General features: G+C 47.6%; 10 protein-coding genes across 10 annotated transcripts; 3 read left to right on the top strand and 7 right to left on the bottom strand.

Annotated features, from left to right (window-relative positions):
• Window positions 1-537: 537 nt before the first annotated feature.
• On the bottom strand, window positions 538-3554 carry N7484_008324 (hybrid sensor histidine kinase/response regulator; the record flags this gene model as incomplete). The annotated part of the gene is made up of 2 exons (XM_057118711.1): window positions 538-2994; window positions 3048-3554. The coding sequence occupies 2 exons, from the start codon at window positions 3552-3554 to the stop codon at window positions 538-540; spliced, it is 2964 nt and encodes a 987-aa protein (XP_056968266.1).
• Window positions 3555-5568: 2014 nt separating this feature from the next.
• On the bottom strand, window positions 5569-8235 carry N7484_008325 (uncharacterized protein; the record flags this gene model as incomplete). The annotated part of the gene is made up of 5 exons (XM_057118712.1): window positions 5569-6997; window positions 7047-7146; window positions 7198-7462; window positions 7515-7820; window positions 7873-8235. 5 exons carry the CDS (start codon window positions 8233-8235, stop codon window positions 5569-5571), a joined length of 2463 nt encoding a protein of 820 aa, XP_056968267.1.
• A 1554-nt stretch (window positions 8236-9789) lies between these two features.
• Window positions 9790-11301, bottom strand: N7484_008326 (MFS transporter; the record flags this gene model as incomplete). The annotated part of the gene is made up of 5 exons (XM_057118713.1): window positions 9790-10353; window positions 10406-10563; window positions 10616-10713; window positions 10769-11165; window positions 11235-11301. 5 exons carry the CDS (start codon window positions 11299-11301, stop codon window positions 9790-9792), a joined length of 1284 nt encoding a protein of 427 aa, XP_056968268.1.
• Window positions 11302-11792: 491 nt separating this feature from the next.
• N7484_008327 (uncharacterized protein) lies at window positions 11793-12009 on the top strand (the record flags this gene model as incomplete). The annotated part of the gene is given in 2 exon segments (XM_057118714.1): window positions 11793-11830; window positions 11850-12009. The coding sequence occupies 2 exon segments, from the start codon at window positions 11793-11795 to the stop codon at window positions 12007-12009; spliced, it is 198 nt and encodes a 65-aa protein (XP_056968269.1).
• A 237-nt stretch (window positions 12010-12246) lies between these two features.
• On the top strand, window positions 12247-14698 carry N7484_008328 (putative NRPS-like enzyme; the record flags this gene model as incomplete). Its single annotated transcript, XM_057118715.1, has 2 exons — window positions 12247-12777; window positions 12854-14698. 2 exons carry the CDS (start codon window positions 12247-12249, stop codon window positions 14696-14698), a joined length of 2376 nt encoding a protein of 791 aa, XP_056968270.1.
• A 546-nt stretch (window positions 14699-15244) lies between these two features.
• N7484_008329 (uncharacterized protein) lies at window positions 15245-16077 on the bottom strand (the record flags this gene model as incomplete). Its single annotated transcript, XM_057118716.1, has 3 exons — window positions 15245-15354; window positions 15416-15832; window positions 15885-16077. 3 exons carry the CDS (start codon window positions 16075-16077, stop codon window positions 15245-15247), a joined length of 720 nt encoding a protein of 239 aa, XP_056968271.1.
• A 1128-nt stretch (window positions 16078-17205) lies between these two features.
• Window positions 17206-18969, bottom strand: N7484_008330 (FAD-binding oxidoreductase; the record flags this gene model as incomplete). Its single annotated transcript, XM_057118717.1, has 1 exon — window positions 17206-18969. One exon carries the CDS (start codon window positions 18967-18969, stop codon window positions 17206-17208), a length of 1764 nt encoding a protein of 587 aa, XP_056968272.1.
• Window positions 18970-19811: 842 nt separating this feature from the next.
• On the top strand, window positions 19812-20948 carry N7484_008331 (uncharacterized protein; the record flags this gene model as incomplete). Its single annotated transcript, XM_057118718.1, has 3 exons — window positions 19812-20089; window positions 20158-20256; window positions 20309-20948. 3 exons carry the CDS (start codon window positions 19812-19814, stop codon window positions 20946-20948), a joined length of 1017 nt encoding a protein of 338 aa, XP_056968273.1.
• A 245-nt stretch (window positions 20949-21193) lies between these two features.
• On the bottom strand, window positions 21194-22411 carry N7484_008332 (uncharacterized protein; the record flags this gene model as incomplete). The annotated part of the gene is made up of 3 exons (XM_057118719.1): window positions 21194-22021; window positions 22090-22233; window positions 22286-22411. 3 exons carry the CDS (start codon window positions 22409-22411, stop codon window positions 21194-21196), a joined length of 1098 nt encoding a protein of 365 aa, XP_056968274.1.
• A 2026-nt stretch (window positions 22412-24437) lies between these two features.
• On the bottom strand, window positions 24438-25615 carry N7484_008333 (uncharacterized protein; the record flags this gene model as incomplete). Its single annotated transcript, XM_057118720.1, has 5 exons — window positions 24438-24745; window positions 24813-24943; window positions 25004-25215; window positions 25273-25343; window positions 25405-25615. 5 exons carry the CDS (start codon window positions 25613-25615, stop codon window positions 24438-24440), a joined length of 933 nt encoding a protein of 310 aa, XP_056968275.1.
• Between the last annotated feature and the right edge of the window lie 311 nt (window positions 25616-25926).

Raw genomic sequence — 25926 nt, forward strand, 5'->3', positions numbered from 1 at the left:
TAAATCACATGTCTTCGAAATGCATTTTCAGGGCCATATAGAGTCCCCTATAATCAACGTAGCCTAGATGCCCTTATCAAAGAAGATGGAGACGAAACCGGTGACATGGTGGGCTTAGCCGATGATTTTGGCTATTTCGTGCCATTTCTTTCTCCGAGCCGTAGACGTGCGTGTTGCTGCCATTTGCCATGCACCACCCTCTGCTTTCTGATCATTGGATTTGAGATCCACTGGTGTTATATTGTGTGGCAGACCTATATGGCAGACTTATTTCTTCGGGGGTGATGAAGGGTTAAACCTTTTTGAAAAGCCGTTGGGAGTGGAAAAGGTATAAAGCGCGACGAGTTTGGGGTAGGCCGTTGTCGTGGGTTTCTCGGTTTCAAAGAATTCTACGGTATGGTAATGGAACATGGTTGATATTCAATCACATATGCTGCATACAGCTCAGCATTCATTCGAGGCAAAGATAACCATTACGGCGACAAAGGGATATCTAAATAAACATGGTCATTTCTGTTACAATATCGTGTGCGGTTTCTAACAGGCTTCAAAAGCTGGAAAATATTGTTTCACAAAACGGTCCAGTTGCTTGATGACGACAGGCTTCACAAGGTATTCGTCCGCGCCGGCATCATCTGCTGCAGCTCTGTCCGATGGACTATCCTGGCCAGTCAGGATGAACAAAGTGCTCCTTTCCCATTGGTTTCGTTGCTCCAAAAGTCGTATTTGCTTGGTCGCTTCGATACCATCACACACAGGCATTTGTAAGTCCATGAAGACCAACCCAATTGGAGCACCCTTGCCAGCAACAGAAAGTGATTGACACTGTGAGAAGATCTGAACGGCTTCACAGCCGTTGATGGCGGAATATGATGGCAATCCTCTTTTGTTGCAGTACATCTCTACGATGCGAAGATTGATGGCATTGTCATCGACTATTAGAGCTGTGGGCCTAGAGGAGCTTGTGAGATCGAGGAAGAATGGTGTGGCTATTGTCAAGCCCATAAGATCTGCTGCATCGGGTTGGGATGCTGGTGGTGCAGTTTCATCTATGGTTTCGTCTGACCCGGGATTATAAGGGGCAGATATGGCGGATTGCTCAGACGAGGCCGCGAGATAGGTTTGATCGGGCTCCAGTAAGCCCGAGTGGGAGACTACCGTCTTCACGAAAATAGCCTGTGCTCTTACAAGTGCTGAGCACATTATTGACCTCGAAAAAGGCCCGCGGGCATAGACAACATTATTTGCACTATGTTCAAAAGACGGCTCTTGTTCTGAGTCAGGAACAATGCAGATAGCAACTTGTCCAACTGGGATTTGAGATAAATGCATGCGGTGCATTTCTGGGTCGGGCACAGCATCAAGAAGGACAATACAGTCTTCGATACTGTCTGAGGCAGTGAAAGAATTGCGAGTAAGAAAGTCCGCAAAATTTCGACATGACACCGATACGCCATCAGAGTCAGTCACCAAGTTGAAGTATTTCGAGGATAGATTAATCAATTTCGGAGTCAGTGACTGGGGTGGAGATGAGAAAATGAATTGAACTTCACAAAATGTGGCTCGGAAGTGGGAACCGCGGCCAACATCCGATGAAATCAGATTGACAGATCCGTGAAGTAGTGTTGCAAATTTGCATGCTAGAGTTAGGCCCAGTCCAGCACCCGCCATGTGCGAATTGACTTTTTCGTATGGTTCAAATATGCGTTGTTGATTATCGGGGTGGATACCTTGGCCATTGTCCTTGACGTCGACAATAAGTTGTCTGCAGTCCGGACGTATTGAAATGGCTATTGATACAATACCTTCAGGTGTATTTTGGATCGAGTTGATGATCAACGGAGCGATGCTGTCTCGAAGTACGCCGAGATCACCCCGGAAGCTCTCAAAGCCTGGCGGCAAGTGTTGAGTAAAAGAAACAGAGGTCTTGTATCGTGCGTCCCCCAAAGTCAGCTTTAAAATCTCGTTTTCAATCTCGGCCTCGAGCTCATCAACAGTATGCAGGTCATACTCCCGTTCTGTCATGGCAATGTCTGCCCATCTGTTCAAGGTAATTAGGTTGTTGACGATCGAAGTCAAATCCCGACCCGCCGTCTTAATTATGTTGAGGTACGTGGAAGGTTCACGTGGATTAGTCGGAGGGTTTCCCTTCATCAATTCCGATAGCGAGATGGCGGACTCTTTGGAGTTCCGCGACTGGAGCTCCTCGGCTAGCAGTTCCACAGAGCCAAGGATGCCGTGAATTGGCGTTCGGAGCTGATGAGAAATGCCCTGGAGGAACCTCTCTTTCGCTTTTATTGCTTCTATCAAAAGACTTTTGCGCCACATCTGGGAGAGCATACCCGCACAAGTTTGAACAAACCATGAATCCACATCGTCAAACACCATGCGGGCATCCTTAGATGCCACGACTAGTAAAGATGATCCCGATATGGATTCGCATGGGGCGGTAATTATGCGTATTACCCTATCAGACGGGGGATCAAGGTGGTTGTAATTTGCAATGAAATCGTCGAAGTAGTCGTGGTCTTCCCATAAGCCATCTTCAAGGTCCGATATTGGTATCGGATCGCGCCCTTCAACCTCGATTTGGCTTGATATGGACGGTTGTAGTCTTATTAGTGCATTGGGGTACGCGGTTTTCAATATCTTGAGAACTGGCGCATCAGAGACTGTGTCCTCGATTTCCTTCTGTGCTATGACAAGGAGTTCGGACATTTGACGTCGCTCTCGCTGGCGTCTTGCTCTTGCACATTGAATAAGGTCGGATACGACCCAGTCGGCTAGGCGAATCAAGGCCTGTTGCTGCGATGCTGTCAAAGGCTCTTCACTTTTGCTTGAGGCCACACAGAGGGAGCCAAGACCAACACAATCCCCGTTCTCGTTCTGCAAACGAAGTGGTGCGCCAGCGTATGCGAGAAGGCCGCCGAGCTCGAGGTATGGCGACTCTCGGAATCTCCAATCCTCCATCATGTTGGGTAGAAGAAATACGCTCTATATGGAATGTTCAGCGATTTATAAGCAAGGGACAGGGACCCACAACGTACACCAGGAGGTTGAGTCACCGTATGGGCGCAAATAGTTTCCCCACGCGGAAGGATGCCTAACTCAAGCCCCACTGTGGCCAAGCGGATATAAACGTTGACATCGAGAATGCCGATGATGGAGAATTTCCAACCCGTGGACTCTTGGGCAAGATGCGCTTTCTCCTGGAGTCCGGACAGAAACTCATCCTCCTTGAGAATGTCACGTGTATAGTACCACATCATGGACAATCTCAGTCGTTCATTTTCGGAGAGGAAGGCACGCAGGTATCGACCGGCGATCCCGGGTGGCTTTTCGGGGATTTCTGCCGGCGCATAAGGCTCTGTCTTGGGATAGAAGTTCGTTTCGACGTCTGAGGGCCATGACCCGATCGGCTGATCGACATTTTCCCGATCGAAGATGGGTTCCACGATCTCCGGGCGAGTTGGCGGGGGCGCACGCTTCGACGTCAGAATGGCAGCATCCGCCTTGGGGAAGAACGCGATGCGTTGCCCACTGTTGGGGGCCATGTTTGCGGCATCACAGACTGTTCTTCTGGTTAATTCGAGATGTGCCGGTAAATGCACGTGACTCTGCCCCCGGAGTACGACCATTGTCGGCTCCGATCACCTTTCGCTTGATTCTAGACACATCTTGGAACTTCGTATGGGGTCTAGACGCATCTATTTTGATTTCTGGTATGAGTTTCGATTTTTCCGTGATAAATCAGTGAACCAAAATGGCTTAGTCCAGGCCATGTTTATTTCGGGGGTGGGACCGTTTTTCCAATGTGACAAGCCTCGGTACTCATTTATATAGTTTCTCAAGATTCACACCTCGTATAAGTGACCCGCTCATTTTGAAGGAATTTCAAAAGAGCTTACCTGGAACATTGAAACATGGCTATTGAATGATTTTCCATGCAGCATCGAACATTTGAAGCATCATAAACTCCAAAATTGAGGGCTTGCATTTGCCAGTCTATTCAATTAAGTCAGATACACCCAACAAGCCTATCGACCAGCCACATACCATGGGTATCCAGCCTCATGAAAGATACTTGGATTCTATGCTTTTCAATCCGATGGAAATATAAGGTATTGCTTTGCTCGGCAACATATCTTACAATGACACCAGGCTGCAGGGGAGTTAGTATGTGAAGTATCCACCCGGGTCATAAACATGTGCATACTTGAATCCCAATTCTTAGTGTATTGCCACTTAGCTGTACCTACTATCGATGATTAATACAAGATCAAAATCCAAATGATAGCGTTCTGGTCTGGATAGCCGTCGACGGCTTCTTAGCAGCTCCTCCCTGTGCGTTGGAAGTTAGAAACACTGAAAGCCTTCTAAGCAATGTCTTCCCAGTACAAATGGGCATGAAGTTGCACATAAAAAGAAAAAGCAAAAACATACAACAGTTAGGATTCGCATGTGGTCACCCACCATACTACTAACTAACCGGCGTGTGGCTTAAGTACGGCTGAGCGGACGGGAAGCCCTGTTCTCCACACCCTATGGTCGTATGTACTAGACAGTGCATGACAATGGAATATATGGTGCAAACCTTTGCTCATGAAACAAACATCTTCGAGATTCGACTGGAGGAAGATAGGCAGAGGACTGTGGAGAAGTATAAAAGATAGTGGATTAAATCCAGATCCTGGTTTCTATTCGCTCCATCCGCCGTCTCCAATGAAGTCGGAACATGTGTCACACATGCAGCTCGAATCACAAGGTACACATCCAAAATTTTATTCAAGGAATCCCGAGCGTTGAGTTACGAGGATCACTATGGCAAATACCTAGATCCGGGTATTATCCATCATCTTCACGATGGGAAAGTCTATGCATACAACCACTTGAATATACACATCCATCAGATCATCTTCTTGAAGGTAATACTGGATGAGATGACTGCTCTTATGAAAGCAAAAGGGGACTCCCAAGGTAAGTGGACGTGGAATTTAGTCTTGTCAAGGAACATTGCTCCGTCATACCTGCTCCGAAAGACTGGATACAGTATGTATACATCCTTTCACTTCATTCTTCCAATTTGCCACCAGGTAGGAGACTATCCCTGCCTGACGTGTCAGCTGGCGGTCGGAGTTCGAGCTTTTCCTAAGGTCATTACGAAACGAAAATTCGCATACTACTTTCGTCCTCCCTCAAACAATCTATGCTACATCTTTTGCGCCAGGTCAATATTTCACTGTTTAAAGTGAGAAACTTGATATTTGGCCTTATTCCACTTTTCGATTCACTATTATGGCTGGCTACGATGTACAGGGCAGAAATCAGCAGTGAACATGGATGATGTGGCTTGAACTATATAAACAAGATGATGTATGGAAATCATCATAAAAGAGACTGGCTAACAAAGGCCACGGCGATGAAGCTGGGCCGCCACTAGGTATAGCTATTCTTTCAAACTTTCACCCGAAAGACCCCGAAAATATGACAACACTGTAGAGACAGAAGTATTTTCTCGCACAACTTATACATGGCAAATGCATGGTTTGCCGAGGCTCATCTCCCATTCTAGTGGTGGAACACCTCCTTCATCGAAGCGTACACCTTCACCTTCAGGCGAGATGACCACGCAGGAGTCTGCCCCTTGTTGACGCTATACGACACGGATTGGGCAACCTTGCCTTCGGCTCGCTTCTCAAAGTATAGGGCATGCTTCCAGTCGATAAACACCTCATAACCATCACCTTGGTCATGAATGAGGATAGAAGGCGTTTCACCCTTGAACCGCTTCTCCAACGAGATACGGACTTCCTTTCCAAAGGCGTTGTCGATCTTGGTGTTGAAGACAATCTGGTTCTCAGCTCGTCTGATGGAAAGCAAGAACAGGACATTGCCATCTCCATTCTTGCCCTCGTTGAGGAAGATCTGAGTGTTATCGATGTCCTTAGTCTTGGCCGGGGTAAGATCCAAGCTGGCTGAGTCGATGATTACCACGCCATCGGCCTTGAGAACCTCCTTGAAGGGCAGGAAGGAGTTGACACTGAGAGCAGCCTTAGGAATAGCAGGCACCACCGGGGGTGCAACTGTGACGGGCTGCTTGAATTCGGGATTCAGGGCACCACCTGGTCCTCCAGAGATAGAGGGCTCTTCCTTGAAGTTTTCCAGCTTTGGAGCCTTCGTCGCGTCGTTGTAGACGGTTGAATCGTTTGTGCTTCCGATGATCTTGAGGTCGAGGGCTTCCACCTCATGGTGTTCCAGCTCCTTGGCACCCTGGAACACTCTCCAGTAAGCCCTCTCCTGGATGAACTTTAGAACGTCATCCTTAGCCATACTGGCCAGGTCCTTGCCCGACTTCAGAAGGGAGATCAAGATCGGAGTAAGAGAGATGCTGGCAGTAGACCTGATATCGTTCTGCTTGTTGTCCTTGCAGTTACTGCATGCAAGCTTTCCTGAATTGTCTTCTGGCTTTTGACTGAAGTTGTAAAGTTCAGTAATCAAATCCAGGCTTGCGTTTCGCGTTTTGCCATCCTGAGAAAGGTAGATACGAATCCAAAACGGTTCACCCCCACCAATGGCATATTTGCGGTAACGAACACTGAACGAATAGTCAAGAGACTTAGTACCGTCCTCCAAGTACTCCACACCCTTGATATTGCCAGTTGCATCAATCAATTGCTGTCTTGACATGCCGTAGAGGTCGTTGATAGTTTTACGGAGGCTTGCAAGGAAGGGCTCGGAGGTGTAGTTCTCGGGCTTGTACTTCCATGTCTGTAGCTCAGGGTATGTGTGGCCAAGCTTGTAGGGATAACGAACATCCGCGGGCTTCATCGGAGTTCCCGCGGTATCTTTGTGAAATGGGCGTAGCGGAGTGTTAGGGGTGATCGTGCTTCCAATGGGGAGGCCAATGATTGTTTGGAAGAAAGTGTTGACTTTCGAACTCTCAAACCACTTGTCCGGGTTCAAGGCCTGCCATAGGGCAAAGATACGGTCGATGTTACTAGGGATTGGTTAGCGATTAAGTATATTACCCATAGAAGTAAACCTACCAATGGTGAAGCCAAAACATAGGGTCAAATGATGCCACTGGAATCTGCGACATGTGTCCGTTCAAATCACCGCCAACCCAGCCGTGGATGTTATTATGGACTGAAAACTGTTAGGCAACGAAGAAGGATTTCAATTTCAATGAGAACTTACTGTACTCGATGTTGATGTCATTCGCGATATTCTGATCCTCTGTCAACTGAGCGGTGGTTGCAAATGTAGTATAGTCCATAGGAGTTGTCAACAGACGATAGACCATCTCAGATGGCTGACCGTAAGGCGAATTGGCCACCCAAGTTGGCTTCTTCATTGCCTCTTGCACCTTATAGTTGTTGACCACACCGTACTTCCATGTGTGTGAACCCGAGGCAGTCTCGCCCTTATCAGGCCAACGAGTGGTTCCAATACATTCACCGTACTGGCTTTGATTAGAATACGTATGTTTGCTCTTTTGGGAATTGGAGACTTACGAATAGCATATCGCCTTTATCATCCTCAACCCAGGGATCCTTGAAGTTGTCCATTCCAAATGAGGACATAGGCAGCATATTCGGCATGCGGAATTGGAAAAGAGGGTTGTTGATGCTCTCTTCACCGGTACCATCCGCGGTTGGGACAAAGGTGTATGGGTATTTGCACAGATCAGGAACCGAAGTAGTGATACCCCAGTCCCAGAAAGGCAGACGCCACGTCTGGGCAGCTTCCTGCCATTCGGCGCGCACGTCCTCAGCGAAATTGGGGACAATCTCTTGATTCATAATTTCGGAAATGCGTTGCTAATGCATTGTCAGTCCATATCAACCGCGGGCCGTCAATGCACGTCATTACCTCGTAGAGTGCTAGATAAGCACGATGCCAGATCGGGAACAGAATGTTGTTGTGAGTGCAGTATCCCTTGCCCTTGGTGTCCTCATCAACTTGCTCATCCCATAATACATTTGGCTGTCCGTGAATGCCAGCAATTTGGAAGTATGACTCCCGTTCTTTGGGGTCAATCTGTTGGAAGCGATGCAATGCCTTCACAAACAGCTTGACTTGCTTCTCGTTGGCAGGGTTGCTGCTCCATGAGTCGATCTCCTGTCGAACAGGAACAGGAGTCTCAGGACCCAACTTCGATGGGTCCTGAGAATTCACTGAGATACCCGTGATGGGGAAGTACTTGTGGTCAGAGACTGACTCGGAGGTAGACATCTTGGAGGATCGGCGCTTTCTTGGTTTTTGATTGGTTTGGGCAAGGTGTTTGAGAAAAAACATCTGGTGAGCAGATTTGCGTGGTTTAGATATATTATTTATATCCAGAGAAGAATCCAAATATGTAAGATATAAGAGCCATCGATCCCCTTTCTTTTCCTTTTCCAGTCAGGGCTGGCTGGAGCTACAGCTGTGATGGCGTAGTATGCACGAGTAAGTGGGGACGAGCTAGCCCCCCTGCCTGATCCAGGTGGTACATCTGGACGTCTCCATCGAGATGCATATATGTATTGTACCTGGGTTTCCATACCGAGGTAGATCATAGGGTGCATGAACCTGATTATGTTGTGCAAATATGCACAAATATCGCTAGTGTATGTGTCCCAATGCAAGGGCTTTTTCTCTCGATTTACGCAGTTCTAATAATCAAGCAACTAAACAGAGATACAGTTGAACAACCATGTTACCCAAGGCAGGGTGAAGGTACAAGATACAGACCTCGGAAAAGCAGCGAAAGTCTCGGAAAACTTCGGTCGCGACTTGCAAAGCTCTTTGCTTTTTGCTGCGGTAGTGTCGATCAATGCCTTTGAGCTCAGCACGCCACTGCTTCCTGCTCCCGAGGCCATTGGTGACGTCGGCTGCATGGCCGTGTTACACGAACCCCACATTCTATGTGTCTGTATGTACTACATCATTAGTGTTCACAAATGGGCAGCTGTAGAGGATCACATCCCATCGTGTTAGGACTCGGTCCTCCGACAGGATACTAATTTGGGTGGTCGATTCTAACCACGGGCATTTCTTTTCATGCAGAGTGATGATTTCCCTTGCATATAGCTGGGGCAATATGTAGCTGGTACCACGCTGGGGCTGAGGAGGCGGCAGCTGAAAATAAGTATGTCACATGGAGAGGCAAACGAGCCACCGATGCCCGCATGTGCAATGTACTTTAGTACCGCTAGAGATGAAGAAAGGACAAAAGTGAAAAAGAACCTTCACGGGGATTCTGAATATAATAGCCTCCTTGTCAACTATGGTCGGCTTTGGTGCTAGTATGTGCTCCCCTTGGCTCTATAGATTCTACTGTACTTCTTCGACAAAGATTTTGCAAGCATGCTCGCCAAGGAAAAAATAAAAATAATTTCGCTGTCTTTGATGGCTCTGGATATGGAGAAAAGAGAGCAAAGGAGAACGCCAGCAGTGCTATGGGTCCGCATCTCTGCAGGGGCAGCATCATGCATGACGGCTCGCCAAAATTTGCCGTCCTTCGTCACACAATCAGAAGCAATACTCACTACACGCGCGGGCGTTCATGCAGTCGAGTGGGGTAGGGCGATCTGCAAAGTTTGGATCGTCATCCCAATCACAGTGCAGGCCACGGGAACTCAACATTACTGTGGTGGTCAAAAGTACACCATATACTCGTCAGGCCGTCCTTAAAGTTTCTCTTCAGGTGGATCATGTTGTGTAGGGACTTGACCGTAGCCATATTATTCTGTCGCCTATGGCTGTTCATGGGCCCACATACATTAAATACAAATTAAAGAGACTCCATCAATCACTCTCGTTTATCTCGTCCGTGTCGGCTTTAGGTGGGGCTGCTGAAATGGAAAAGAATGACGAAAGACCAGCGACAAGACATAGAATCCCAAGTACGAGCGTCATGAACCCCCAGCCCAATTCATGTTTTATGAATCCACCCCCCATAGGGCCAAGTGTTTGACCAGCCGCAAATGCCATGTTACAGAGTGCGTAGCCCCGTCCTTGTCCGCTGCTGTCCTCCTCGGCGATCCCATGAAGGCTTTCAATTTTCCGGACTGCATTAGAGACATCCCCCATAATGATTGCTTGCACCGTGGTGAGGCACACTGCAATGAGGAACAGCAAGCAAATAAGCGTGATTTCATGGTTGATCGTATTTCCTTGGGCCCACCGCAGTGATATCATTGGTACCGACATCAAGATAAATCCAGTCACCACAACGTTCCGTGGTACAAGGCGCCTCACAAAGTGGGCAATTGGAATACTGAGAACAGAAGGTACAGTCATTGGGAGGAAAATGAGCCCCGCACCCAAACTAGACCAATGGTATGTGTCGAGGACAAATAGGGGAAGGGTCTACCTCGCTGTCAGCTATGAAATTGCTTGTCTCATGGGTGATGCCAAATACCGTTTCAAAAGCAGATAGAATGGAAGAGATCGCGAAGACACAAAAAATCACCCCTAGCATGATTGGGTGCAAGAAGTTGTGAAAGCTCAACGAAGTTTCGCTGGAGGTACTGTTTGCTAAGAGAGGTGAATCCTCCTGCTCATAAGCTTTGGTTATATCTGTGTCTTCTTTCATTAGCGTCTGATGACATGTGAAACGGAGATGACAAACCTCTATCCTCTTGTACAATCAACATGCGCAAAACAATGTCCACCACAAGCAGTGCGATGGGGACTCCGAAGGCACCAAGAGTGCCAAATTTGGAGAATCTGTTTTTCTTAGTCATTCGTATCATCAATGGAGTAGATCTGTCAGAAAACCTACAGAAAACCACCCGCAATAGGGCCACAGAGCATCCCCCATGTTAATGATGCTGACCCGCAAGCCATACGTGGGCCTAAATTTTCCGGACTGGATGTTTCGGCGATCATGCTCAAGCCCAACACCCCGACCACGGCGCCTGACAGGCCCTGGAATACTCGAGCTATGAGTAGAACCCACACATTACCCGCAAAGATGAAAAAGAGGGTTGCTAGGGCCATGGCGACGAAGCCAGTGACCAGCGTTGCTTTTTGAATGCGATATTTGTCGCAAAAATAACCCACCATAGCTATATCTACAATCAGCTCACGAAGAATCAATTGGTTGAATATACACCCACGAGAGCCAAGTAAAAGAGCAACTCCATAACTCGCGAGTAACAGTGATGTCCATTGTTGAACTAGTAGGAGTCAGTCAGGAGGTTAGGAAGCCATGGAAAGAGACGAGCATTACCGTCATCCGAAGACACGTTTCCATGACCGATCAATAGAAAGGGCAAAATTGGTATGATCTAGAGGCTGTGTCAATTCCCGCATGGATTTGGGGAGATCATTGTGATATGCCGAGACGGATCAGAAATACTTACAATGCCGTAAACAAACGTATCCTACCGTAACCGTAGTCTCAAGGTTAATCGATGATCATGCTCGAATTCAAGGTCACGTACTGTGAATAGCGCAAAGCATAGAGCCACCAATATAAAGGTGCTGGAGGATCTCCATTCCCTCGCGAATAACTTTTGAACCCCCATGGCGACTGGACTTTTCGAGCGTTGTTGAGTCGGAAGACCGCACGACTCGGGAGAAATAAACCAACTCGGCGCCTAGGCTGGGCGGTATTATGAGGAGCTGAAGGGTCGAGGACCCAGCTGAAAGGACAAAAAGAAAACATGCCAGTTCATGGGGGAAACGCGGAAACCCGGATTTGGCTCCACTCGGGTGACACAGCTCCTTGCTGCCAAAAAAGAAATGAAATCATACAGGTTGAGGCCGCTCACATTATGCACCCGAGGGGGAGATCATGCAGGATGCAGGATGCAGGAAACCTCTTTGACAACAGGAAAAGGTAAGACGCTAAACTTTAGCGAGAACGAGACTCGGGAGAATAAACCCAATGAAACCAGCGACAAGTCTGACCCGAGCATCTGCTGCGTGCAGGGCCCTGGTCCTGGACCTTTGCTGCTGTGTGCCCCGCTGGGTCCGAAGTGGATTCCAAAGTGGAGCCACCGACCTCCGTATATGTAGTGTCGATCACCCACATTGTGCATGAGCTATCCAGCTGAACCTGATTTTTAATAATATGCACGACGCATGGGCATGATCCACCACATACGTATATACCGAGAAGCTGAGCTATGTAACACTTCCTATCCCCTAGTGTCAAGCTAGACCTCTATTTATTCGGCCAGGGGACACTTCTAATGGTGCACGACTCTGGACTAGATTTGACGAGACTTCCTCTCCATTCACTCATTATCCATCATGGCGCCCTCAATTACAAGTCTTGAGCACGGGCCTTCGGTCATCCCCATCAGCTCCGTGAAGCTACCCAAGAAAGTCCCCACGCAGCTGCCCCAAGAGTCTGTCGATCTTTCCCTGACTCTCAGCGATTCCCATATCCTTGAAGCTGCACACTCTCAATATCTAGAATACTTGACGCCGGAATTGGCTCAAGAGCTGGACATCGAGTCCATTCTCGTTGTTTGCTGGTTGCTTGTGCTACATGGGTTCTCTCCCGTGCGAACTATGTACTTAGAGTTCCACCCGGGATCCAATTTGTGCTATATAGATGGTGAACGACAGGGAATCGACTCGTGTGCTTTGGAGTTCTCTTCGGAGCGTCCATTAAAAGACCTCGTTCAGGATTTCTGCCTCGTCAAGGCAGGCACCGATTCCACTGACGCTGACGAAGGATCGGCCTCCGATGGCAGGAATCATTTCCTCAGCTCGGCAATCCGCTATGCTGGGGACCGTCCAACTTTGCAAGAAGCGCCAACGTCGGCCAACTCAAAGGTACCATTCACCTGTGTTCCTCCATACATCCCTTCCCGCTTCCGCCTTTAGTCACGCTGACCTCACCTCCCTCTAGATCCCCAATCCCAAGCTCATGCTCAACGTGAAAAACGACAATGGAAGATTACATGCGAGTCTTGCCTTCTCCTCGCCTGAGGTGTCCAAAGAATTCGCAACGAGCCTCCTCCACTCCCTGAACAAAGTTGTCGCATCCATCTACCGTTCTCCCACAACCTCCTTAGGCGATCTTGATTTGTGTTCTGATCTCGACCTCATTCTTTTGCAAAAGTTTACAAAGGAGGTTTCGGACCCTCACGAGGTCCTGCTACATGATATGGCACTGGAGCATGCACGACTGACCCCCGACGCCCCTGCAATCTGCTCGTGGGATGGAAACTTCACATATCAAGAGTTAGATGATGTCACAACCCGTCTTGCCCTTCGCCTATCAAATATGGGCGTTGGTCCCGAAACCTTCGTTCTTAGCTGTTTCGAAAAGTCATCGTTCGCAATTATTGCTCGCCTAGCCATATTGAAGGCCGGCGGGGCGTATATTTCTATCGATGCTAGTGACCCTCCCATCTTCCTCGACTCAGTTATCAATCGCGTCAACGCTAAAGTCATGCTCACGTCCCCGGAGTATGTATCAAAATACACGTCCCTTATCCCAGATGTGATTGCCATCTCGGGAGAAATACTCAAAGAGCTTCCCACAGGGTCTTTGACTTCCACGGTCAAACCGGACAATGCCTGTCTGATTCTATTCACCTCCGGAAGCACAGGTCAGCCCAAGGGTATTATCCAGGAACATCGGTCTTATGCCGTAGCAATCCGCGACTACAACAAGGTTCTTGGTCTCGGCCCACATAGCCGCGTATTTCAATTCGATGACTATGCATTCGATATCAGTAACAATGATTACCTCACAGCTTTGGCCGCCGGTGGGTGTTGCTGTGTCCCTACACCCGAAAAAACCATATCTGGCCTGATTGAAAATTTCAATCTGACAAAAGCCAACATGAGCTTCATGACACCAACAGTTGCTATTCAGCTCAACCCAAGATCTCTCCCAACGTTGGAGTTACTCTGTGTTGGCGGTGAGCCCATGTCTAATGATCTACTCATGAAATGGGGTCCTCATGTGAAGCTCGTAAATCAGTACGGCATGGGTGAGGCTGCCACCTTCTGTGCGTACAACGACAACCCGAAAGCAGGCCACAATGCCGTTGTCGGAAAATCCGGCAGTGGTGCTATTTGGATTGCGAATGCTTCCTCACCCGAGCGGCCCGTGCCCATCGGCGCTGTAGGCGAGATCTTGATTGAAGGTCCCCACCTCTCTCGCGGGTACTTGGATGACCTCTGCCAGAAACCTGACGTAGGATTCCTCAGTGAAGTGCCACGGTGGATTGCGGATCTGCACCCGTCACGAGTATCACGTACTCGCATCTATCGCTCTGGTGATCTGGGTCGGTATCGCCATGACGGCACAGTGGAGCACATGGGCCGAAAAGACACGCTTCTTAAACTCAACGGTGGTCGCGTTGAGTCGACCGAAGTGGAGTACGTTCTTCGAAAGGCTCTTTCACCGGGCGATTTTACCGTCGTCGATATGCTTGGCGAGATTGACGGTACCGACGATCCTATTCTAGTTGCCTATGTTTACCTCGCTGGGAACCCAGCAAATCTTCTTCCGGGAATTTCAGACCACGAAATGTCGTTTCTTCCGATCACAAATCGTGTCCGGGTGAGCAGCTTGGTGGAGTCAATGCAGAAAGAAGTTGATAGCACGTTGCCAAAACACATGATGCCTAGCATGTTTCTCCTTGTCGACCGAATTCCACGTACAAGGTCCAACAAACTTGATCGCCGAAAGTTGCATCAGATCGCCCAAAAGTGGTATAAAGATAATCGAGATCTGTGAAAGCTTCTAGCTTTTTTTTCCTCCGAGCTTTTGGTTTCGGTTGCGACTTTTGTTTTTTCAGGTTTGTGTGCAAAGCTAGCATATCAGGCCAGGTTTATCCGGACCTTTTGGATCCAATAGAGCAACGTCCTTCGATCATTTTCAAGGGGCCATATCACCAGCTATTCTCGTGTTACTCAATGTTACCCTGCATCTCGATGGTTCATGGGTCATCATTAAGACTGGGCAATACTGTACTTTACCTGTCATACTTCCGAATATTGTTGAATTAAATTGAAGAAAAAAGATTGATACAGAATTGGATAATCCTACGTAATTACCGGTATAAGTCAGGGAATTTTGACCAAAAGCCTACATTTCTTCGCTTCTCAAGGTTCTAGGACCTCCATTTTTGAATCTATCACTGATGTAAAGTAAGGTGCTGACCAGGCTTATGTACTCTCGCCATCGTTGGGACAAGTGGTGGTTGATATTCTATATATAAAAGCCGAGGCAGACAGTCCCGCATACAGCTGTTTGGTCTCCTCGAGTCCCTTCCCTGAAGTTTCAGGGAGCCATATAATGGCAAATATTAATCCCAAGAACGTAATACCCGAAAAGAACCAAAATTTTCCAGCTGGTGTTAAAGCTGAGTTCAATAGCATCGACGGCGTTGCCTTAATATACGTTAGTTAGCCACCAGATAAAGCACATTATTCAAATACACCTTTGAGATACCAATTCGGTCACCAAAATGAATGCAAGTCACTAGGCTTGCACTACTTAGGCGAACACGTAAAGGAAATGTTTCGGCCGTGACGAGGTACTGGATAGAATTCCATCCCATCGCCCAGCCAACGCCGATAAAGTACATAAAAACAATGGACCCAACTGCAGCATGCACAGCAGGACCAGATGAGCGGGTAGAATCAGAGATATGTGAGTAAACGGTCAAGAAAATTGAATCATATATGAGAGCCACGAGCTGAAGAGTGATGCCAATGTAGAGTGTCTTCTTCCGGCCCAGTTTATCGATGAGCAAAACCGCGCCGAAGAATGCCGCGACAAGCTTGACCAGCCCAAATATTGCCGTGACAAAAAGCTTTTCATTTTGTCCAGTGATACCGAAGAGACTAAACAGCTCCGGGGCATATGCTACACAAGTACTGTAAGCGGAGGACTGTATCGATACACAGAAAAGACTCACTTGTAACCGAGTTTGGGCCAGACCATTGGCTAAGGAGCTGTAAGGTAATAACAAAGCCAATGCGGCGCAGATTTTGACGGGTCATTAATAGCTCTTTGAACGCCGATATCCAAGACCGGCCACTGGATGCCTTTTGCTCTTGACTGAGTTGTTTTCTGGCATTTTCCATTTCAAATCGAATGACTGGATCCATTGGATGAAGCTCCCATAATCTCCCAAAGATCTCGCAAGCTTTATCCGGTAGTCCTTTTTTGCAAAGAAACCGTGGGCTTTCTTCACAAGGCAAAGATGCAATGAGCAAGAGTACTGCCCACATAATTTGAACACTCTGGGGGATAATCCATTGACTGGAGCTGGAGTCGGAAATGTGAATGGAAGCGCCCCAGATTGAGAAATACTGCCAATTTTTAGACAAATAAACCAAAAGATGCGCCTTGACACGCAAGAGAAGGTGGACTTACCCCAATGAAGACCGCAAACATAGCCTCTTCGCATGGTCTCCGTGAGTTGAAACTCGGTGTTGCCGGATGATGGCATATTTTTTTTCGATATACCTAGGTATTTGACGCCAATTTCAATGTTGATCATTTCTATCCATTTGCGGGCGCTGTATAGCTGCTTGAACAGATGGTACAGTTTGAACATCGTGCCTGACTGACACCTAACTACGCTTAATTACGCCTATTTACGCCTAATGTCTGCCTGAATTAAACCTCATTGACACCTCACCAACCTGATTGACACCTAACCAACCTGCTTGACACATGACTGACACCTAAGTCATTGACGCCTATTTTACACTTGAAATCTGCCTGACTTGCTCATCTCTACGCTGCGAAGAGAAGTCGGAGAAATCGCCAGCTTTTCGTGATGTCGACATCTAAGTTACAAAGATGTCCAAAGGCCCGCATGATGGAATGTCGTGCGCGAAAGAAGGGGGATGCGAAATTTGCATTAGCTACCTCGATCGATGGTCTTCTGAACCGTTCTCCAGCCGCACATGATTTGATGTCTCATCTACGGTGGTACAAGCACGTAGATTTCGATGGATTATGGGATTTGCTTGTAAGGGTAGGACAAGACTGAATCTATTTATAATATCGGAAATATAGCGCCAGTGAGAAAGATGGATGTTCTTCATGACGTCGCCCAATCCGATCTTAATATTTGAATCGCTGGCCGAGACATTGAATGGATGAGAATGGCCAGCTGGCAAAGACACTGCTATCAGTGGTATGTTGCACTCAGGTATAGCAGGAGTAAAAGGGACTGGTAGAAATTAGCATATCGCCGACAATTACCTGAAAATAGGAAAAGTAACTCACTCAGCCTCGCCTCTCCATCCGACGCACTTCCAACAATCAAATATGTGAGTAGGATCATACCGGTTCTTCACATCCAAAAGCCTGTCGTAGAAGGAACCAAAATAAGTGTATTCCCAGTCAGGCTCCAAATAGCTTGCTTCATTCAAATAAGCTCCACCACCAGGACTCAGCTTCTTCAACGGATCAACTGTGTGCAAGATCCCATCAGCGACAATTTTCAACTCGTGATCATCCAACGGTTCGAGCCATTCGCCAACATGAATGACATGCCATAGAGCATCCCGCCACGCCGGGTTAACGGCCGATGATTCGTCTGCATTCAAGTTGCTCACGGGTGTCTCGGAGACAACCTGGGTCCCGGTGAGATTGAAAAGACTTCTGGCCGTTGCAATTCCCTGCAAGACACCTTCAACCAATTCATCAATGGTTTCCGGGTCAGCGAACACCTTGGTAGGTATCAACCGTGACGAGAGAAGAGAGAAGATTCCAGATGGCTCCGTGACTTTGGCATCGGCCGATGTCACTGATAGGTAATTGGCGTAGCTGGAGTAGGAATTATATTCATTGGCGGACACGGAAAGATCCGTGCGATTGGCGAGGAACTGGGCAAATCGGGCGGTGGCGGACTTTAACTTCGATCCATTGTCTCCATAAGGCAGTACCAAGCTGATGGCAAATTTCTCAGGAAAGTACTCGATCTGGCCTGTGACAAGCTGGGCAGACCAGTCCATCTGGTTCTTGGCGTGAGCGGTCAGAATTTCACGGAGGGCAACATTCTCCGTCGCATTGGTGTGAGGGCCAGCATTAGTGAAATTTGCTGTAAAGGTGTAGGTGTGGATTGGTAATGATGGGTAAAGCTGAACACGATACTTGGTAAGGACCGCGTAGGTACCGCCTCCACCGCCGCGCATGGCCCAGAAAAGATCAGGATCATTACATTGGTTGATCACGCGTAGCTCTCCATCGGCAGTGACGACTTCGAATTCCACGGCATTGTCAGCCATGAGGCCATAAGTTGTGGTAAATGACCCGACACCGCCTCCTTGAGCGAATCCGCCAGCAACGCCGACAGACTCTTCATACCCTCCCATAATATCCATTCCGTGATTATCGAAGAAGCGGTAGGCATCTCCCGCGACAACACCAGCGCCAAGCTCTCCGACATTTTGACTGCTCGAAGTGGGACAGCCCTGAGCGGTGAAGTTGGAGTGGAATATCAGACTGTCGAGATTTTTGGTCCAGATAGCAAGGGTGTTTGGAACAGATGATCTTCCGTAGAAGTCGTGGCCAGTGTTTTTCACGCTGATGCGGATGTTGTGGGTCTTTGCAAACTTGAGTGTGGCAGCAATGTGCGATGGTTCATGAACATCAACATAATATGATGCTAGACGACCAAGAGAGCAATTCCCATATGTAATCTCGGTTGGATCAGATTCCAGAAGCGCACATCCAGAGTCATGACAAGTCTCCCAGTTCAGCCAATAGGTCTGTCCGAAGTGCTCTCCACGAGGGATACTATCGCCATAGTATTCCTGAACAATATTGCAGGCATCTGGGCTGTAGTATCTTGAAGTTTTGTAGCAGGAGGCGGCAATTGGAATGGTTTCAGATAAGCGACCATCAACGCTGGTGTTGAGTTGCTTCCATTCGCTCAATGATGGCCAACATTTTTGACCTGGTCGACAGTCGTAACTGGCAGCAGTGACGGATGCTATCAGAATAAAAAGGACGAGAAAAACGGAAAAGAGGGTTTTGGTCATTTTGTGCCAGCCAGAATGTCAGATGTGCTTTGGCAATATTGAACGTTTAAATTTGTAGAAGAATTGACAATGTTGAAGCTGATGAGAAAAGTCTCTCCTGGGCATCAATGCCTTTATATAATAACTTCCTATCACCAGCACGTCGGTCTCGAATTCAAATATTCAAGGTTTATAATCTTCATCCAAGCATGAAGGTCATTGATTTGAGATCAGCATTCCGCAAAGGGAAACACGCGTAAGCAAGGATTCCACTACCCACAGAAACGAAGACTTCGAACCGTTGTCGACAATCCTTTCGCTACTTCGCCACGTCTATTGCCGATCGAGCAGATTCAATCTATCACAAAAGTCTCAGAAGCTGCGGCGTCACCGAAATTGCGATCGTATATGCAGGGCATCGAAACTGCTTCCCGTTATGGTAAAGTGGGGCCGCGTTGCTTATTCTTAGTCTCGGAGGGCCCGAGCCCAACCTTCTTTGCTGCGCGAGTGGGTAATCGACGCCTCTCTTTGACAAGGTTTGCTAGCTCTGATGGACGTGGGTGTAAGCTGATGCGAAATTTGACTTTTCCTCAATTCACGGAGAATGCGATTTCAAGATCGAAACCAATATCCTCTTTGGGAAGCATCGCATCGTACACAGCCGTTCCAGCTTCTAGATGAAGCAATGTAGACGTTGTAGGCTTTGGCTAGGCGCAGCCGCAGTTTTCAGTGCACCAGAGAGCGATACGATCGAATATAAATCACCATGATCGCATCAGACCAGATCTTCTTTTTGTCTACACTCCATCCTTCACAAGACTCGCCTACCCCTTCTGTGATATTTCTAAGCACCTAGCAAGACAATGGCTATCACTGCTGAGCACATCGCTATTGCAGAGCTGGTTATATACATACCCGTCACTTTACTTGCGATCTTCGTGGTCTTCCGTCACGGATTCCACAAGCAGCTGGGATGGATCTATCTCTGTATCTTTGGTGTTATCCGCATTGCGGGTGCCATCATGGAAGTCCTTAGCACCAAGAACCCCGATAATGACAACGACAAAGAGTGGGCGGTTATCCTTCAATCGGTTGGCCTCTCACCTCTCCTTCTATCGACATTAGGACTGTTAAAAAGAATGTGAGTGTAATCTGTGGCCTTCGCTTGAAAGATTGGAAGGATTCCTATTTCTAAACTTCAGTACCTAGCTTTGACGAGACAACTTGCCATCTCCCATCGGATCCAAACTCGAAAAGAAACCTCATAGTTCAGGGACTGAGTGTTTTCCCTGGCATAATCGGTAGACTGTGAGTGCTCACGTCCACACCCGCTGCAAAACTTGAACCCTAATCCCCTCAGTGTATCCATCTTCACTAGCAGGGCAACCGCCACATCTCGTCGCAGCAAAATCGTCCAACTGCTCCACCTCCCCGCCTTAATCGCCCTGATCTTGGCCATCAGTGGCGGAACCGACGAAGCCTCTTCCAACATCTCTGATCACGCATCAGGAAAATCCGAAACCCGTGCCGCGATCATCCTCTTCCTCCTTATTTACGTTGCTGCCTGTATCCTTTTCCTCATCACTATGCGCAATCTGCGGACTATGGCACCGAGCCAGCAACGGATTTACATCTGCATCTTCTTTGCGTTGCCGTTGATTGCGGTTCGGTTACTCTACAGCTTGATCAGTGACTTCGGGAGCGATCCTAAATTCTCGTTGGTCGATGGCGACCCGAGTGTTCAGCTAGGTATGGCCACCATTGAGGAATTCCTTGTTGTTTTGATGTACACCATTCTGGGGTTGGTGACTCCTCGGTCTATTATTGACCCTGCTGTCGGGGGTGGCATTATTCCACCGCAGAGCTATACAATGGAAGGATCAGGACCTTCTGGCGGGCCTTCCGAATCTGGTATGGCTTACCAAAATGTTGCATATGCAGAGGCCGGAGCTCAGAGCGCGTACTCTCAGCAGCATGCACGACGGAATTGGCACCAATAATGCTGGAGGTGAACCACAGCAAATAGCCGAGTTTATGATCAACGCATGAGTTGCAAACTTGCATGTATAGAGCCGGAATATGAATATATCGAGATAAGGGAGGTAACACTAGAAATTGTCAAAGCAATAATGCATAGAAAGCGTGAAGATAGCAATATTAATTATCTTAGTTTGATCTATTCCCTATGATCATGTTCAAAAGTTCTAAGTTGCTCTCGTTGCATCCAATAATCTATTCAATCCCTTCAAATTTCTATATGGTCATCACTGCTTGGTGTACCCTCTTGCGACAACCATGCTCGGGAACGCATTCCTCGCCGCAAGAGATGTGCCATTGCCAAAGCTTGATTGATGCCCATAGAATGGCCAATCTTCTCTAAGCAGTTGATAATCCACTGGCGAAGGTCCTGACAGGCAAGGCCAGAGTTCCCAGCAATCAACAGCGGCCACATCAGGCTGAATCCGCCCGCCCCTGTCACTTTGAGTGGGGCGGAATCCTCAACGTCGCTTTCTTCATTGGCTTCTATCCCTGCACCAAGATTAAAAGGAACACTGGCGCATATATCTTCTACCAGCTGATGTGCAACAAGTCGGCTTTGACTATCCAATGCACGCTGTCGGCGACGGTCAGTATCTTCCAAGGTAGATGCTTCAAGTGTCTTCACAGCATCGATGATCAGTTCGTGCACCAGAATCCTTGCTGATCGGTAATTATTCCACATGCTACTTGATGCAAGGCTTTCATATATATGGTAATTATCTCCCCAGACGGCTTTGGTGATGGCTTCCCCATTGAACAGTGGAACTTTGACGGTTCTGTAGCTCCATGCGAGAGGCACGCTGATGAAAAGTGATGTGAGATTTGCATCGATGGTCAAGGCAGTACGAATGATCTCGCCAGGGTCCGTAACGCTTCCATCCTTCATCGAAGCGCAGAAATTACTCAAGCGAATGACTTCGAGGCCCAGTTGGTCAACAATGTGGTCGTTTGAGTTTCGGTATCTCATCGCATTCTCTGAGAGCTGAAACAGAAGCGGCGAACTGTATCTTTCCTGGTAGATCTTGCCAATATGCTAAGTGCATTCTTGGTTAGGGACTTTGATGGATTCAACAACAATATCTTTCAGACAATGAAACTCACTATTTGTGCGCGCAATTGGGTGAACAAGTCTAGCCCTTCCCGGCGGACCAATTGGTCCACACCTCGAAATTCTATCAATTTTGTGGCGCCTTCCATATGCTTCATCCAACGGTCAATGAAGGAGCCGTCAGAGCAAGTAATAACCTGTTCGGTCAGACACTCCGTTTCTCTGATCGGATCAACTTGTCAAACATACTTCAAACATGCCCAGTAAGACGACTGCCGCCAAGGTGTCATCTCGCTTGGACATGGCGATACTAGCCAATGCCCGGTTGGTCTCTGAAAGCGCATTGGTGTACTCGCGTCGGGCTTTCAACATCATTTGAGGCGACAGCCGGATGTTAGATAAAGCCGCCAGGCCAACCGCATTGAGAGCGGAATTCACCGCTACATTCCCGGGGTCAGCAATCAAAGGCAGGAGATATGACATATGCCCCCCTTCGAGACCACCAGTAATATAGTGAGAAAAGAAATAGCCTTTCGCTAGATCTTGCGCCGGGAACTCTATATTGTTCCTTGGCGAAAAGCTCAAAGTGCTAGTTGATATAGATTCCTCCGTGCTGACGGGCGTTATAGCGCCAGACCGCTTCTTCCGCGCGGAGCGTTGTGCCCGGCTGATGACCTCTTCATTCTGGTCTCGGAAGCCCAGATCAAGCCTATTTCGATACCCAGGGCAGTCGACTCTCGCCCTGATACATGAACTGCAGGATGGTATACCTTGGTCGCACTAGTAAGCTAGATCAGCCCTTGCGCTGCATTTCTCGGGACTACATGGTCAAAGGGCGTCATGTGGATCCAAACTACCTTCAACCGTCTCGACCGACAACGCTCACAAGCACCGCTTGGCTTGCCTCGATACACCATTCAACCAGCTGTCAAATATAAACTGGCCGATTGCTTTTGTCCAAAAGAAGTTACCAGTTAGTCGTACCAACTTAGCGAACAGATCACCTGGTAAACATATATGACGCGATAGATGCCTAGAGCCAAAACGTGGAATGTGAGAACAAGAAGTATGAAAGTAGGGAACAGCTTTGGGCAAGTACTTCGACGGAGCGGGGCCAAGCTACCCAAGATGCGTGGTGGCAATTGGGCGCAGAATGGTGAGCTTGTATACTCTGATCTTCCGCCTAGCTCGATTGGGCAGGTGTTTCGATCTGACTCATCCATGCTGACCAATCACAGCCCGGCAGCTGATTATGTGGAATGCTTCTTCGTAAAAACACCCGGACACCAATTGCTACATCCGGCTAGGAGAATCTATAGCGCAGCGGCTACCTCAGATAAACTTTTCCCGACCAATCTCCAGAAAGAGATTCCTTGTCCGGAATTCAAGAACAACACGTTCCAGGCGGTTCGTTTCTCCTCTGGAACTCACGTATCCATTGTGTGACAGCCTTACCAAGAAGCACCATGATGCCTATATAAACTAAGAGCACAAACATCTCCCCTAAAAATCGCTCCCACTCGTCTTCCACTTCATCTTCCTCTGCATCTGTGGTCCCATCTTCTTCCTGGCTCTCGGGTAAGAATGATGCAGCTTCGCATTTCACACACAATGCGTGAGGCTCGTGGTAACTGTTTCCATGTATTATACATGCAATAGCATGGCCTTTAGCGAAGCATCTATCCACAAGTCGATGGGTTGGAGGATGTATAGGGCAGAAACACATTTCTATTTTTTGAGGAAATGTTTTGAAGCCAAGTTGAAATAAGACGTTTGTGTTGATAGTACTTGAATTTGGAGATTTCGTCTCTTAATAAATGCTGACTGAAACTGCTCACCTTGGACTATCTGACATCCTTTATAAGTGCATAGGTATGTCTTAGAATCAATAAAGGGTCAGGTTTATCATAATGAAATCATGGTACGTCTTAGATGGGCTAGTGAGTTGACCTGTCATTGTGGGAATTTTCAACAATGAAAATTTAGAACAAAAGCCATGTCCAGGACTCTTTGTCATACCCCTAAAAGAAGTTCATTCATTGAAGTAAAGTCGTGAAGAAGCATATCATAAGAACTTTGCTGGGGACCCTGGTAGCTCTCTTGTTGATTCGAAAGGTAGATGGTAGTCTCATTCTGTAATAGAGGATTTTACCCAGTAAGATTGTATGAGATGAATGTGGTAAAAGAAATAACAACGACTTTGCCTTCTTTTAAGATATCCTGAAAGGATGTAATATGCGGATCGAAAGGCAGTAACATAAAAACTGATTCTAGATGTTACTTTCCGTGAGCTAAAGGCTATACATAGGGGAAAAAAGCGTTTTAAAACATCACAACTGCACAGCTTGATGCAGTCTGATGCGATAGAGTCGCATTCTTTGGCGGTGATCATAACAACTACCTAGAAGAATGCCGTGGCATCCACGTCGTTCTCTCCAAGGTTGCCCAGGTCCCAATTAGTCTCCACAGTCTTCAAAAGACTGTAGTGGTTATATGCAGTGTCGTCTTTCGTACCAACCTGCGCGCTAGAGACCGCACCACCCAAAAGGACAGCATAGATTTGGTTCGTTCCCGTGGTCAAGCCCTCGTCAAAGGTAAGGATGATCAAAGTGCTATCAGTGTTAAAGTTCTCATTTGAGAGCAGAGGAGTCAAAAAATTACGAGACCAAAGTCCAGCTGTGGCAAGGGAGCTATCGTGACCATCGTTGGCTGCCAGCCACATTGAAGTCAGTATAATTTCAACAGATTTCCAACTACAGAACAAAGAAACACATACTCATGTTGGGGGTGATGAACATCCACTGAGGCAGCTCGTTGTTGTCCAGGTCTTTGTAGAACATAGTGAAGTTCTTCGATTTAGCAAGACGGTCGGTATCCGATGTGACCGAGTTGTAGCTCATCAGGGGGCTTGGAAACAATGTATCAGTAACTTGGTGCTCTCACAAATCTGGATGGTGGGTGACTCACTTGTGCTTGCGCATATAATCATTCGCACCAGTCTTTTGGTTCTTATAATTTGCCTCGAAGCCAGAGTAAGGCATATCCTCTTGATACAGACTCCAGCTAACACCAGCATCTTCCAGGAGATCAACGATAGTCTCAGTGCTCGAAGAGATATAGTGTGTAGAGTCGTCAGTGATTCCGAAGGTGTTACCCCCAACAGCGGCCACATAGTTAGGCTGCGACCTCATGTGAGAAACGAGGAATCACTTGAAAATCTGGGCGAGTCATCTTACCTGAGAGGGGTGGGTGATCGCATAGTAATTTGTAAGTGTGATGCCTAGGGACGCGAGGTAGGCGAGGTTGGCTAAATACCAGGTTAGCGATATGCATTATAATCGATTGTCATGCCATTAATGAGCACTTACTATCCTTAATAGCAGCACTGTAATCCTCATTCTCTAACCAGATCTGAACAAAGCGATCGAAGGTCAGACCGGCGACACTCGAGGTAGGAGATAGAGTTAGCGCAGTGGCAGCCGCCTTAGCTACGGCAGCCGTGGCAGTAGAAGTATACTGCGACTGGGCATAAACCGCCGAAAACAGCGCAAAAAACGCTGTATTCCTTGAGAAGGTCATGGTGCTTAGCGAAGTGGTAATGGTGGTGAAGGGATAGAGCTATAGAATACAATCTAGTCGGTGGCTACATTCTCTCCCTATATATAAGCATCCAATGCCAGGCCCTGTTAGATAGCATTGGACTGTAATTCGTATTTCTTCAGGTCGCGTCACTATTCAACTTTCCGCAGAGCTAAGCGAGGTGGTATCGCAATATCAATTTATCGTGTTATATCCTGGCAACCGACCACGTGTAGCGGCACAGTCCGTAGCACGAAACCACGCTAGGGACTTGCATAACACCTTTCAAAATAGTGTAAGTTTCTGCAGGC

This window comes from Penicillium longicatenatum, assembly GCF_028827895.1.
Source record: "Penicillium longicatenatum strain IBT 33135 chromosome Unknown contig_6_segment0_segment0, whole genome shotgun sequence".
NCBI classification, from domain to species: Eukaryota; Fungi; Ascomycota; class Eurotiomycetes; order Eurotiales; family Aspergillaceae; genus Penicillium; species Penicillium longicatenatum.